The sequence below is a fragment of the Atractosteus spatula genome, chromosome 14, assembly GCF_055471065.1.
Source record: "Atractosteus spatula isolate fAtrSpa1 chromosome 14, fAtrSpa1.hap1, whole genome shotgun sequence".
Taxonomy (NCBI): Eukaryota; Metazoa; Chordata; class Actinopteri; order Semionotiformes; family Lepisosteidae; genus Atractosteus; species Atractosteus spatula.
This window is the reverse complement of record NC_142719.1, coordinates 39,419,998-39,434,436: the sequence shown is the minus strand read 5'-3', so window position 1 is coordinate 39,434,436 and position 14,439 is coordinate 39,419,998. Positions and strand designations below refer to the sequence as shown.

The window sequence follows — 14,439 nt, the reverse complement described above, 5'->3', positions numbered from 1 at the left end:
TGCCACACGTGGGAAATGATACGTTGCAGCATTTTGTTCCAATGTGCCCCTAAATTGTTATGTTTACCCTGCTGATTGCCAATTCAATATTTATACATCCGATTGAGGCAAACTCCTGCGATGGACTGGATTGGAAAGTTGGTTGGTTGAGTATCCCTCTCTCAAAACAGGGTAGGCACACAGAAGCTAGTTTCAGGGTTCATTTTGTTCATTCATTAACATCTATGTTAAGTGTTCCTTTGATTTATTTCGGTATTATATAATTTTTTAATGATTTAACTGAGATCATTATTGCTTTAGTTGGACCAATTTCTCAACTTATCTCACCTCTTCAGGTGCTTCTGCTTAAACTGACCTAAAAACCCTTAAGACACTGGCCCTTCTGGACTGAAGCTGGTCTGCTGTGCAGTTAATGCTCTTTTTTGGAATTACTGTTAGCGACAGGGTCTCATGAAAGGTTTGGAATCTATAAGTAGCTATTAATGTAATGCACACTCTGAAACAAAGTCATTAACAGTAATTACACAGGATTTTCTCAGTCGATACAATAAAGGGATAATTATCATGATTACATCGTTTCATCTGCCACCCACCCCACCTTTCTGTAGAAAAGGATTGGAACTTCATTCTGCCATGTGATGTGAGCTTTGAGTTCATCCTGATGGTTTGTGAACTCAAAATGGAGCATCAAGCTAGAAGCAGTCCTGGAAAGGTATTCATGGAATTTAAATGGGTTTTAAATGAGTCATCACTTCGTGAAAAAAATCGTCCTCCCCAGATGCGCTCATATACTGCTGTGGGGAATATGGTTTTAAATACTACAAATATTACTTGATTTTAGGTTTACAAAAAAGAGAAATTGCTCATCCCTCAGGATAATGTGAATGTGATGGGAATTAAACTTTCTGTTCTGATCTATAGTCACATTTCTCTATTCCTTTATAGATAAGTAACTTATAACATGCACACAGCTTTATTTAAATTAGAATGGTTTATTCGGCTAAATATACAGTATTACATTATCTCAGTCACTTTTACACCTTGTTCTTTATCTCTCATGCTCCATTATGAGGTCCCTGTAGCCAATCAGAAATTCTCTTTATGTTTAAGCACAGTACAGAAGCATTGTTTTATTGTTTTGATTGCCCTAATTTTTCATAGTTAGATATCGCTGTTTTTGACTTTTGCCTGGTAAGTCCTTGCTTGCTTGCTAAATTCTCGACAGATTTTAATTTCTGTGAAACTACCTTTTTACAGACTGAATTAATTAAACTCACTTCACGGTGTATGAGGCCTTGTAAGGCCATTCATTTTCCAAAAATAGGAAGGAAGCATCAATTGAAGAACAGATCTACAAAGCACATTAAAAATGTATTGAAGCATAACATACCGCAAAGCTGTGCTTTATTTTTTCCTTCTATCCTTTTCTATTCATTTTTGTCTCTTGTGTGTATTTGTTATGCATTATTAATCAGAAATAACAATCAGGCAGATATCATGTCCAACTTTCCTTTTCAGCTGTATTGGTCTGGCTGTTTGGTAGGCAGTCTATTAATAGTTGCCAAGCTCAGGTAGCTGAAGAGATTAAATTCTTCTTTTGTTTATTAACACAAGATTAGTCAGACTGAGACAATGCTCAGACAACACATACTGTAGCAGTAATAAAAATAATACACTTTCTGTTGTAGATTGCAGCTTGGAAAAAGCTTGTATTAAATCTACACAGCTCACTGAACCATGATGTCTAATACAGTGTTAAAAACTACTTGATTTTTGTATGCCCACATAATTGTGCACAAATTAAAAAATGATATTGAATATACATTATAGAGTTTATATAACCAGGCTAAATGGAATATGCTAAGCATTTAGCATAGGTAAAATTAAATTTGTACAGCACAGCAGATTTTGTACCCACAGACCCTGACATCATTATTTGAATAATGAATAATTTTGTGATGTGCACAAAAGCTATGAATGGATCTCCGAGTCATCCAGAGTTAATCTGACAAAACATTCCAGATTTGGATGAACACAGAGCGCACTGTCGGACATCACACCAAGCTGCAGGGCACTGAGAATGGGTGGAAATCAGATTGCTAATGGCTTGGCACACAGTACCAGATCATCTGTTGATTAGCCAGCTATCAGTGCACAATACCCCAGCGAACTGGCCGGGCCCAGAACAGTCCTGCATCTCAGTGATCACTGGCTGCTTTGCTCAGTGCAGGTCAGTGCTGTCTCAACCCAGGCAATCCATAAATGTCACTCTGCATCAAGACTCTGTCTTGTGAACAAACATTTGGCAATTTAGTCTGTCTTTAAACATTATAGTAAAGATCAGCATTCACCAATACCATTTCCTCACCTTGACATCTGTTGATTTTGTGAGAGTAGCAAAAAACATCTCCCAGCATTGTAGCTTAGTATCATGATTATTGGAATTCAGGGTTTGTATTAATATTAACCAAATTCTTCATTCAATTGAAAGTGGATGGCAGGAGCTCATTAAGAGCACATTGTTAGGAGAGTTTATATTCCACAGGATCAGAGAAGATCCTAGACAGATGTCTGTGTCGTATAACTTGACCTTGAGAAACAGTGTATTGTCACATTGTTCAGGGCACAGTGATGTGTGTGAAACAACAGCCATCTTTTCCATCTTTGGTCTCATGATCAAGCAATACTTCGAACATACCACAGCCTTCCTTTACTCAGAGTGTTAAGCTATGTCTTGTTTTGAATTTTGTCATTACCAGGCGAGGCAGACAACATCTTGGACAAATAAATATTTTTGGAAGGACTGGAATATATTTTTTGTACCGAACCAGTGGTAGTCAGTCACTTTTTTCCTCAGGCCTCTTCTGTACAAGACAAGGTGAGCAGAGGTCTCTATAGTTGGTCCTAGGATGGCTCCTGTCCATTAGAACTAATTCATTTCTAATTTTTGCTCTCCCAAGCTACAGTGAGGGGTGTAAAGATTAGACCTAGCAAAGGGAAGGTTCTTCTTTGGCCCTGTCTGCCTACCGTTTTGATTCCTTGCAACCCCTGTATGTACAGGGGTCTTACTCAGTTATCATGTACTCTTTAATTATTCAGTAGTGGTTCTGGCAGATTAGCATAAAACATGTTTCTAGTTGTTCGCGATTTTATTTTCATCAAAGCACATCAGAAAACTGTAACAGGCTTTGTGTTTATATTGCTGTCTCTAAGTGAAAGACAATTACTATTAATTACCCAGGACCACAAGGCAATTTATTTTAGAGCTTTTATCATGACATTTTAATTTCCACATCTTAATACAGAATGCAAGTAAATAAAAAGTCAGTAACCTTGCAGTGACTGATTATGAAAAATAACTGAATGTTGAAAAGATCCCTGATTAGACCATCATGTCTTAAATATGCATCCTCTTTTAGCTAGTCTTTTTTAATCTAACATTTAAGACATGCCCATTGGGAACAAGACATTGTATCCTAGAAAATGCTCAATTGCAGCCAGTTTAAGAGATTGGGGATTTGCTTTTTAATATGAATGGTTTTTCATTGGTCTTTGTATGAGTGATACCAGAAATTATAGTAGCAGTTCCACATATCACAAGGGCCCCTAAAGAACATTATCTTTATAATTAATATTAACCTTCCCCCACAGAAAAGCATTAACAAAGGTAAAAGGTGTTGAATAATGAGATATTGCTGAAGTTCCGTAGTATCACTGTTACAGTTTCAGATATAAGAACTTGTAACTAAGCCCCAAGTGGGTTATGCATCACACTGTATATTCAATAATGTATTTAGTATTTTTTGAGAACTGAAGATACTTGCCTGCAAGCGAGTTTATCCTGGATGAGGATAAAATAATAGTAATGAGCAATAGGCATTCCTATTTAATAGATCATGCTCAACAGCTAAAGCATGGTTCCTCCTTGCTGACATAGTTTACTGGATGTTTGAACCTCTACAGAAACCTCTTTTTAAATTAATGTCCCAGTTAAAGGCAAGATGACTTTGCTGAAAAATGTTTAGGTTATATTGTGTATAACCTGTAAAATATACAGTGAAATACATTTAGTATTCATTATTATCCTAATAATAATTCCTTGCATTTATAAAGCAGCATTTATACTGAAGGATGGATCCACAGCACTCGATCCATCACTGAAGTGCAGCTTCCTCCTGGGTGACCCCATTATACCATTACGCAGCAGCAGACCCACTACAAAGCAGATCAGCTGGAGATGTGAGAAACTGTTTCACCAGCTGAATTACAGGGAGAACTTTAAAAAGGGCCAGATAATGCAGATCCAGAGTGGAATTTCCCCTGGATTCTGAAGTTAACACTCAAAATCTTACAAATAGTGCTACGACCTTGAGTCCGGACCTTCGTTAAACTGCTCATCTGCAAGATGGCACCTCCTACTGCACAGTGTCACAAAGCTGTGTGTTCAGTGTATCAGTGCTCCAATACTGGAGCATTGGTATGAAAATTCTGGCCCAGAGGGGAGAGCACCAGCTGCTGCTCCACTAAAATATGCAACGTAATTACAGTACTTTAATTAAAAGTTTGTGAACCCCAGAGATAAATATGGAAATTTCATGGCATATCCATGATAGCTGCCTTCAATCCAAAAACATTCTTGTAAATGCAGATGTAGAGTTAATGGTATCCATTTCCACGTCTCTTGATGTATGAATTAAACAAACAATGAGTATTTAACGTACAGGGGTTGTGAAAAAATAAGTGAACCTCTAGTTTCATGAGCTCAGTGAAGGGAATAATTAGAATCAGGGGTTTAAATAATTAGGTGGATCTTGGGGGCAGAGTTTGTAAGGCCCCACCCCCCTGTATAAAGATCAGAAACATTGTGATTTTAGTCTTCGCCATACAGGTGTGTGGAAACAATTCATGCCATGATTTAAGGAAATCTCTGAGGACATCCGAAAACAAGTTCTTGATGCTCAACAGTCTGGAAAGGGTTACAAAATCATTTCAAGGGATTTGGGGCTCCATCCCTCCACTGTCAGATAGTTATGAATGAAAGTTCAAGACCACACTCACTCGAACCCAGGAGTCATCCTACCAAAATCTTTCAAGAACAGACTGGAAAATCATCAAGAAGCTGCCAAAGTACTCCAGAATAACATTAAAGGAACCGCAGGCCACTCTTACCTTGGCAAATGTGACTGTTCATGTCTCACCTATCAGAAAGAAATTTTGTTTGGCAAAAATCGAACACTGCTCTCAAACAGAAGAACATCCTGACCATCCAGCGTGGTGGTGTCACGACTGTAGTCCCTCCTCCTTAAGGGTGCTCCGGCTCTTTCACTTTGGATTTAATTCTGTGCACCTGACCCCTGTTCCCAGCCCACCTTAAAAGCCAGGCGCGGACGTTCATCCGGGCTCTGCATCTGGTTTCCGCACCGTGCGAGTCCGGGACCTTAAAGCGCCTGGTCTCGTTAAGGTTTTAATCTCTGTTCCCGTTCTCTGTCCGCGGGTTCCGACCCGGTTCGTGTTTTAACTCCTTGTTGGATGGATCACCTGGCTATGGACTTATTCTTGCGTTTTTTGGATTCCCTCTCTGGATTACTTTTGGATTGTTTGCCTCGGCCACACCTCCCCGTGCACCAGCGCACTTTGGACACGCCCCCCTGTTTTCATCCCCGTATTCCTGCATGACTTTTTCCTAGTGTTTCCTCACGATTCTGGATTGTGTCGTCCGCATAGGGTCCGGAAAGAACTGTTCGTTACAGGTGGTTGGGATGCAATGATGTGGCAATGCCATCCGTCGGTGGATCTTGTAGGAAGATAAGGATCCGAAACATACACGCAGATCTACAAAAGAATGGCTGCAGAAACCAAGATTCCACATTTTGTAGTGGCCTAGTCAAAGTCTGAAGCAAAACCGCATTGAAATCCAAGGGTTGCAGGCAGCCCTCTGATGTCACAGAGATGAAGGAGATCCGTAAGGAGGAATGGACCACAATTCCTCAAAACCATATGAGAGACTTAACAACTGTTTAGCTGCAGTCATTGCTGCTCTAGGCAGTAACACCTGTTACAAAATCTAAAGGTTCACAATCTTTGTCACACACATACTGTATATTGAATGTTGCATCATTTGAGGACACATAAATGCTGAAAGAGTACCATGTTTTGTGTCAGTTATTTTTTTTTTGATCAGGTTAACTTTATCTATTATAAGGACATACATTTTAGGTTTCAAAGATGTGAAATATGTGAAACTCCTAAGGGGTTCACAGACTTCTGCTTGACATTGTATAATATGCCCTGAAATTATCCAGTAGAACATTTAAAACATAGTATAGGTTTAGGCTTTGTATGAAATTCTTTTGCAAAACATATCAACAATCAGAAAATGTAAATGTTTCAAAGTGAAACACAATCACAACTGAGCAACATCAGAACTATGGAATTATTTATGCACAGAAGCTCACTGGTTGAAAAATGCTTGATCACGATATAACGTCTGTAATGTATTCCCAATTTCTCAAACCTTTTAAATCTTGGTAACTAAATTAATTGATGGTATCGCAAAAGTTTACAAAATCGTGAATTTTGTGAAAGTATTGTATGGCCTCCATTTTGTCGCAAACTACTCGTGTCTGACAACACGCGACCACAAGTTTGCACGAATTGCGATGTGACGCGGCCCTGTAATGACTAATGTTCTGTGATGTACGAGCGAACAAGTACAGGTTGTGCAGCTGATATTTCGCCGCAAAATGTTTCCAACGTGATCTGCATGCAGAGTTAAGGCGTAAGTAGTCGGCAAAGCCATCTCGGGGTCGAGAGCAATATTGATATTGGATTAAAAAGTATGCACAAGCCTGCATTTGTACAGTGTAATAAAGCACATCACCTGAAGTTTTGTTGGCTTGTTCTGAATCGCAGAACATGGCGCTGCGCATACTTGGAAATTTCGTCTATTTTGTGATGTCAATTGGCAGTTTTGCACGTTACTTTGTACATTTTACTTTCATTGTGGTTTGAAATGCACTCATCAATGCGTTCTAACCCCGAAATATATAAAAGCGTTGCAGTTCTCTTTTGAATGGAACTCTCTTCCTAGAGAGTTAACTAGCGTTTCTTTTATCTAAGATTAATAATTTGCCAAATGGGAAATACGTTTTATACTTAAAAAAAAATATTTAAACAACGGATGATAAAACAGCAGTGGGTTATTTAAAGTTGCTCATTAACTGGAATATCAGGTCCGAAGTGAAGAGATCAGTACACATGAATAAAACAAGCAAGTGACTGGAGGCTGTTTATTAGGGTAGAATTTAATTAAATTATCAAAAGCAGTATAAATAAAACCATATATATTGCACTTCAGCTAACGTTGTGATATATTAATTGTAATGTTAATGGCACAGGAGAATCAACAATATACAAGTGTTGGCTTACAGAATATTTTATAACATTTACTGTTATACTGAATGTTTCCAATTCAGTAGACTCTTAGTAAACTGCTGGAATTATTTTAGGGACTGATATGATATTAAATATATAGTTACTTGAAAGTTTTGTTACTTAGGGAAATGCAATAATTCACCTTTCTGGCAATTATCATAGTGTTTTATTTTTAAATGTTTCTGTTAAGCTTTCAGTGTGCACAAGCTGTACCTGTGAAAATATAGTGGGATGTTTTGTCATTTCGTCTCATTTGTGTGTAAGAATAAATATATTTTTTTAGCTTTGAACCTAGAATTAATTCTGTCTACAATAAGTGTCAAACAATTAATTGTCAGTGTATCATTTTGTTATATGTGTGTGTTTAATAGAAATATTTACAGATTTGTCTTTTATTTCACTCTAGAATATAAAGTATAAATATAAAAGATGACAGGCATTAAATATAAATTAGATTCTGGTTGTACTGACTTAACATGTTAGTAAAAATGTTTATTATTTTATTTTTTATATAACTCCAGCAGAGATACAATCAAGAACAATACGATATTCAAACAGTATATCAACAATTATTTTTATTGCTGGATGGTTACACAAGGGTAAATAAATATTAATGCAATGACAATCTACACAGAAAGAAGTGAAGGTTAAATACACTCTGTTTTTTTTTTCAAACAGGCCCTTTCCCTCTATCCATGACTTTATCCCTCATCAAGTGCATTTAATGGTACTGAACCGATCAAATGATCCCATAGTCCCTGAAATACTGTGGAGATGCATACATTTTCTTGTATACCTACCAACCACAGTATTCTCCTGACGTTAAAGATGGCAGTATTTGGCAGGCATATCTGGAACAAATGTAGAAAAAAAAGCCTGTGAGAACAGGCAGATATCCGAAATTTGCCTCCCTCCAAAACAGATTTTCCTATTGCCATATACTGTATTGTGTGAAAAACGCACACTTTCACACATACTCCCACAAACAAACTCCTATGGGGAGGTCTTGGGGGTTCTTTTAAAAAGCCTTCTTGTTTTTACCTGCTAATACTGTTCTGTATTGTTCCGTAGTGACGTGCACTGCTATTCATCTTCCAGGGCTTGTATGCGTGGGGGTATGTGTGGGAGTTTCAGTTGTGTTTGTTCTCGAGTGAGTTTTACACATGAACCAAGCCATTCATGAGGGAGAAGGAGGTCTGAAAGAGTTCTTATGGAGGTACCTTTATGTCATCTCCTATATTGCTGCTTTCATTCTTTTTTTCACCTCCTACTTCATTCTTTCCTTTGTATTAGGTATCCACTAGGATTTTCACTAGTTGTTTCTGCTTGGGAATGCTGTCGGAAATTAAAACAAAACTTAGAATTCCTGTCTAAAAAGAAATCTTTCAGGGTTGTTTTTTTGAGAAAATAACGAGGGATCTTATTAGATTTTTTTGCTAGGGGCTTTAATGTGCAGCGCAGCAATATTGGACTCCAGTGCAATCTGCCTTCAGTTTGCTTCTCTGCTGTATATGCCACAGAATCATTTTGAGACTAATTGTTAACAAGCTTTTTTCAGAACAGTTAGTTTGCATCCTAAATCAGAATGTAAGCTTAAGAAATAAAACAGGAGCAGGAAACATACGTAAACGGACATGCAGACGAAATACTGTTAAAAGAAAACCTATTTCTGAAGTTAAAGACTTCAAATATTTTAGATCTAACAAACAAAACAACAACATAAAACTGTGGCATTAAAACTGGGTCTCCAAACTCCAATGTTTCGGTTGTCCAGTTAGTACATGATGTGAAACCAGTTTTTCTGAAAGCAGTTATTCTGCCTGGGCTCAGAGAGTTTTCAATACCATTGCATTTACAAATTTGATGCCTAAAAGAGTCAGGAGTGAAAGGGCAAATTTTAACCACTCAACCCCTTTCAATGAGCATGAAACCTATTTTTCCCAGATTACTGTTTAGGTAAATGGTTTTATTCCAAGAGGTGCAATAAACACCACCTGTTTGTACTCAAGAAATACGAAGATTATTTGTTGTGATCTTCTACAGTAGCATCGTATTGGTTTTGTTTGTTAATAAAGTTTGATCTCTCTTGCTTGGGTAGTTTAAACAAGGACTGATGTAAATAGAATGCTCCAATGTGACGTTTGTTAACCACAAACAAAGGAAGAAACCATTACTGTTTCTTGGAACATTTTATTCTTCAAGCTTAAAGGCCACTCAATCCTAGTAGTTAAAATAATTTCATAAATGTATCACCAACCAAGGTTTTTTTTTTACAATAAATTGTTTACTGTGAAACTAAGTACAAAAACTTAGTCTTTATGTTGTCTTTCAAAACAGTATAAATTAATCTGAATGTTCTGTGACAAAAGCAAATTCTGTGGGAGACATTTTAGAATTCAGATTCTTTGTGTTAGACTGTTCCTTTTTCAGCATTAGAATTTTTTCAGGTACATATACAGACTAAAGCAACAATGTTTCCAAAATAAATAAAATGTGTAAGCTGGCTTGCTTTTATGAAAAGATCCCAAGGACAGCACTCTACTGTATGTCTACATTGGTATATTTGGTTTGTCTTCCTAAAGACACTAGCTGATCACAGCAGTGCCTTATCTCTAAAGAATGAGGTAAGGTGAAAATGAAAAATCACAGGCTGGGGAGATCAAGCAAACATAGAAATGTGTGAAAAAATACAAAAAAACTCAAATTAACTGTCACAGCTTTTTTGTTGGGTGATAGACTGCTTCTAGAAATTACAGAAGGTAAAGTAACCTTTCTCATTTTAGGATTGCAGGTCTGTTTGGATTTTCATCAAGAAATGTACTAGTATTGTGAAAACTGCATTTTTTTCCCTTGCATTTTCATCCCCGTAATTATGGTTACGTACTGCATAAAAAGAAAACAGATTTGTCAAGGACAAAGTGTAAGTGTTATCTAAATGCATAATCTCAATTTCACTTCTGCAGCGGAATGAGTCCCATGTCAGTATTACAAAGTCTTACTTCTTCAGCTTGTTTGCTTATTAATTAGCAAAAATATAAAATATTTTTTTTTTCATATACCATTTCAGTCTGTCAAGACTGCGGCATTTACATGAGATCATAGGGAATTTGTCTCTCCTCATTTTGGACCAAGTTGTTGTCCAAATTCCTTGATGGCATCTGTTGCTTTGCCTGCAGCTGTGCCTATGGCACTCTGAGTCTGCTTGGAGGCCTCATCTGCAGCTGAAAATATAAACAGAGAAGCCTTGCTTGAAGTTTGATGATATTTCCAGGGGACCCATTTAAAAAAAAAACAATGCAGAAGCAAATCTGAATAAAGCATAAGAAATATTTATTATTGCAGCTACTGATCACAAGCATACAAACCCAAAACCCAATTATTTTCTATTGTTGTGGTGATGTCATTGCAATTGTGACTCCCCTGCACTGTTACATAACCATAAGCTCCACCACTCTTTACCAAGTATACCACCTCAGTTTATGACATTGTGAGCCCCGTCAATTGCACAGGGACTTTGATTGGAAACACTACTTTGAAGAGCAGCAGAAACTTAAAACTGAACATGTGTCTGATTCCAGCTGTGCAAGGTACATTGGAGAAGGCAGATGAGTGAGTGTCCCTGTTAGGCCCTCTGTTCACCTAGTGAATTCGATCAATTCATGCCTGGATGACTAAGCCATCTCAGTTTTGGTTTGCATGCCTTCCCATAACTGGGCTACACGATGTGCTGAAGCAAACCCATGGAGCTTTTCCCTCTCTATCTCAAGGGTATGACGGGGGATGGTCTATGGGATCCCTGTGGGTTCCTGGTCGAGAACCAGTCCTGGATCACAGTGCTTTGAAGGACAGATAACCTGAAAGCTCAGCTGCTGATTGCTCAGTCACTGCCTACCACTCACATTAAAAAATAAATGTATTTAGGTAGGGTGACTTGCCCTTGACAGATAAAATGAAAAGGTAATTAGTGTAGGAAGTTTGAAAATGCACTGTATGAAACTCTCCCTACTTTCTTTAAACGTCCACAAAGTGTTTTAGAAAGGAAAGGATTTAGAAATCCCTAGGGTTTGTAAATCGGTTTGGCCATGCAGGTCAGTTGTGAAGCTCGGTAAACATAACAACAGATGAATGCTGGCAGTGGCTGAGCTGGTATAATGACAGAGCTGGTACTATAAGAGATACAGTATACCTATTTTTGTTGTTTCTTTGGATGACTCTGCCACCTGCTGCACAGCCTCTTGTGCTGCTTGGACTGAAATGCAAACAGAGAGAAATAAATTTCATTTCTTATGAAAATGCATTGATTCTCTCAGTTGACCTTTTGCTTTGTGCAGTTAATTATGTCTGAATGCATTATGCCATTCCTTTTACAGCCTCTTTAAGTAGTACATTATGATTTATTCTATTCTAACTTGCAAAATTCTTCACATGTCTAATCTAGGTAAAGTCCTAGATATGCTCAGTCTAAAGGACATGTTTTTTTCTGAAATATGAACATAATTCATTTAATTTGTATTGCATTTTATTAAAAAAGTGCCTTCATAATTTCAGTAAATGGATTTGGAGCAGTTGGACTGGTTTCAAAACACTTTAGAGCAGATAGCTGTGTCAGCATGTGAGCAACAGAGGAGCAAGTAAAGGTTAATTCCACGGTGAACAGTAAAAAGAATACTTTTTTATGGGGAAACCATTTTTTGTGGTTTTTTTTCAGCATAGAATTAAACTCTGAATGTTCCTTCATAAAAAACCTTTTAACAGCCAAAGTTTCTCCCAGTTTGATGAAGGACATTAGACAGTTTGAAGCCAGACTAAAAATGTAAATGACGAGACATGATTGAAAAACAGTACAGCAACATTAAGCAACGCATGAATGATTTAAAGGTTTAAAATGAATAGAACAGGCATTGTGAGCTGTCATTTGAATAAATATGTTCTTCAATTAAAAGAGCGACAATGAATGCTGTGTGTTTTTTTTGTCCATCAAGGTGTGCTCCCTAGTTCCTGTCGAAGTTATTGCAACAATAAGTGAGCTGTTTGTTTCATTTTGTAGCTCAAGATCATGTATGGTGTTCCAAATTACGAGACCAGTTTTAGGTCTCTAAAAGAAGAAGGAAAGCTTTCATTCTCTTTCATTCTTTTCTCCATAGCAAACAGTAGTCTCTGTCAATTATGGTATCTTCATTTGCTTTGTACAGTATTAGGTTTTGCCTATTCTGCAGATTTTGATGTGTATTTAATATGTGTATTTCTGCAGCAAGTTTAGTTTAGACTAAAGCCACAGAAATTCCTTAATTCAGTATCTAATGGTGAAAATAAATTAGTGTTGGCTGCAGTGTAAAGTACGAATTTCAGACTGACCTTTTCCTACAAGAGGAATGGGTTACTTAATCCACTAACCTTTATTGTCATCAGTAATCTAGATAGATGCTTATATTGATTTTAATCTTTATTTGTGATGAAGATGATTTTAAATTGTGCCTTATAATATTTTTTGAAAACAGGAGACTGAAAAAACAGCAATATAAAAAAACAAAAAACCCCACTAGATTTTAAGCTAACTGAGCTGTTTTAACAATGGCATATGACTAAATATTTCCTAGTCTTGGTACTGGAGTACAAATGTGTCTTTGTTTTCATTCCGTTTAGTATATAAGCTTGCTGAATCTTTAAACTATTTTTAAATATTTCCAACTCTTAAATAATTTTAGAATAGGTTAGATTAAACCCTGTGTAAAATGCTTGTTTTCAGAACCCCTCCCGATAACAAGGGTTATTGTTTAAATGACCATCTGGATTTTAACTAGTGAGTTAATAAAACTTTGAATACCTGAAATTATAGTTATTGCACTTACTTTATATATATCTCTAACTGATAACTGGTCAAAGTTTGTTCAGAAAGCTAAGAGAAAGAAACAATTTGAAAATGAGATCCTGAGTGCACAATATGGATAAAATCAAGCAATTGGTTACATTAAGAATTCAATCATTTTTAATTAAGAGCTCTGCTGAAAAACAAAAGAGACAGTAGTATTCTAGGATCCAGAGTGGGAACAACTAACATAGGAAAGGTATACTCAAATTCCAGTTACATTTTTGAAAAAATATCAATATGTGGACATATGCTGTTGTATGTTCTAGGGTTGGACAACCCCAGAGATTCACTTTTCAGAAGGTTTTATGGGTCACCCTTAAGACATCAATTTCTGCACCCCTAGAACAAATCTTAACCACTTACACTGGTGACTTATTCAATTAAGAAGCTTGGAGAACTTTTGACATAAAAATCCAAAACACGCACGGAGCCGACACGGAGAAGTCTTCTTTCCCCTGATCTAATGTTTTGCAGGTGACAACAGCTTAGCGGTGTGATGCAACAACGAGAAGGGAACTCTTAAAAAAAGGTTCTGTGCCATGAAGTGGCCTTAACACAGCATTTCCACATCGACAGATGTCAACATTAGACCTTAGACTGGAGTTGAGAGATAGTGGGATTCAGCGTTAGACGTTTTCTTACCAGCAGAATCTGTGACTCCCTTAGCAGCTGCCTGCGTTGTCCCTTTGAGTCCTTCGAGAGACTTCTTCACAGAGGCCATGGCTGATAGCTGTTTGGCTGCAGGACTGCCCTGGCATCAGGAATGCCACTCACAAAATGCCCATTTAATACCCTCCCCACTGAAGCCCCTATGGGCAGCCAGTTTGAGTCAGTACACACCGACGTGATTACGGATGAAAAGCTGTGAAAAGGAAGAGATTACTGTGGCATTTCAAAAATGAGCTTATCTGGTGATGTGCTCTATTCTGTGTGCTAATGCAAGCATGTTTTTCTAAAGCTGGTATAGTGCTGGCAGAGGAGACATCCTGGAGATATTTAATCTTTGCTGATATCATTCATTTGGCACTTCATTGCACAACTAGTGACAGGCATTGGCTGTGTTCTCTTTTTTTGTTGTTTACCTCATTACCAATCTGTTTTAATACCTTGGGAATGTCTATCAATGCAAAAATCAA

The 14,439-nt window shown here is 37.3% G+C and overlaps 1 protein-coding gene across 1 annotated transcript; it reads right to left on the bottom strand.

Moving 5' to 3' along the window:
• Nucleotides 1-8,000: 8,000 nt before the first annotated feature.
• Nucleotides 8,001-14,051, bottom strand: adirf (adipogenesis regulatory factor). The gene is made up of 3 exons (XM_088932755.1): nt 13,946-14,051; nt 11,621-11,683; nt 8,001-10,655 (listed from the first exon to the last, which is right to left on the bottom strand). The coding sequence occupies exons 1-3, from the start codon at nt 14,022-14,024 to the stop codon at nt 10,552-10,554; spliced, it is 246 nt and encodes an 81-aa protein (XP_088788881.1). The 5' UTR covers nt 14,025-14,051; the 3' UTR covers nt 8,001-10,551.
• Nucleotides 14,052-14,439: the final 388 nt, after the last annotated feature.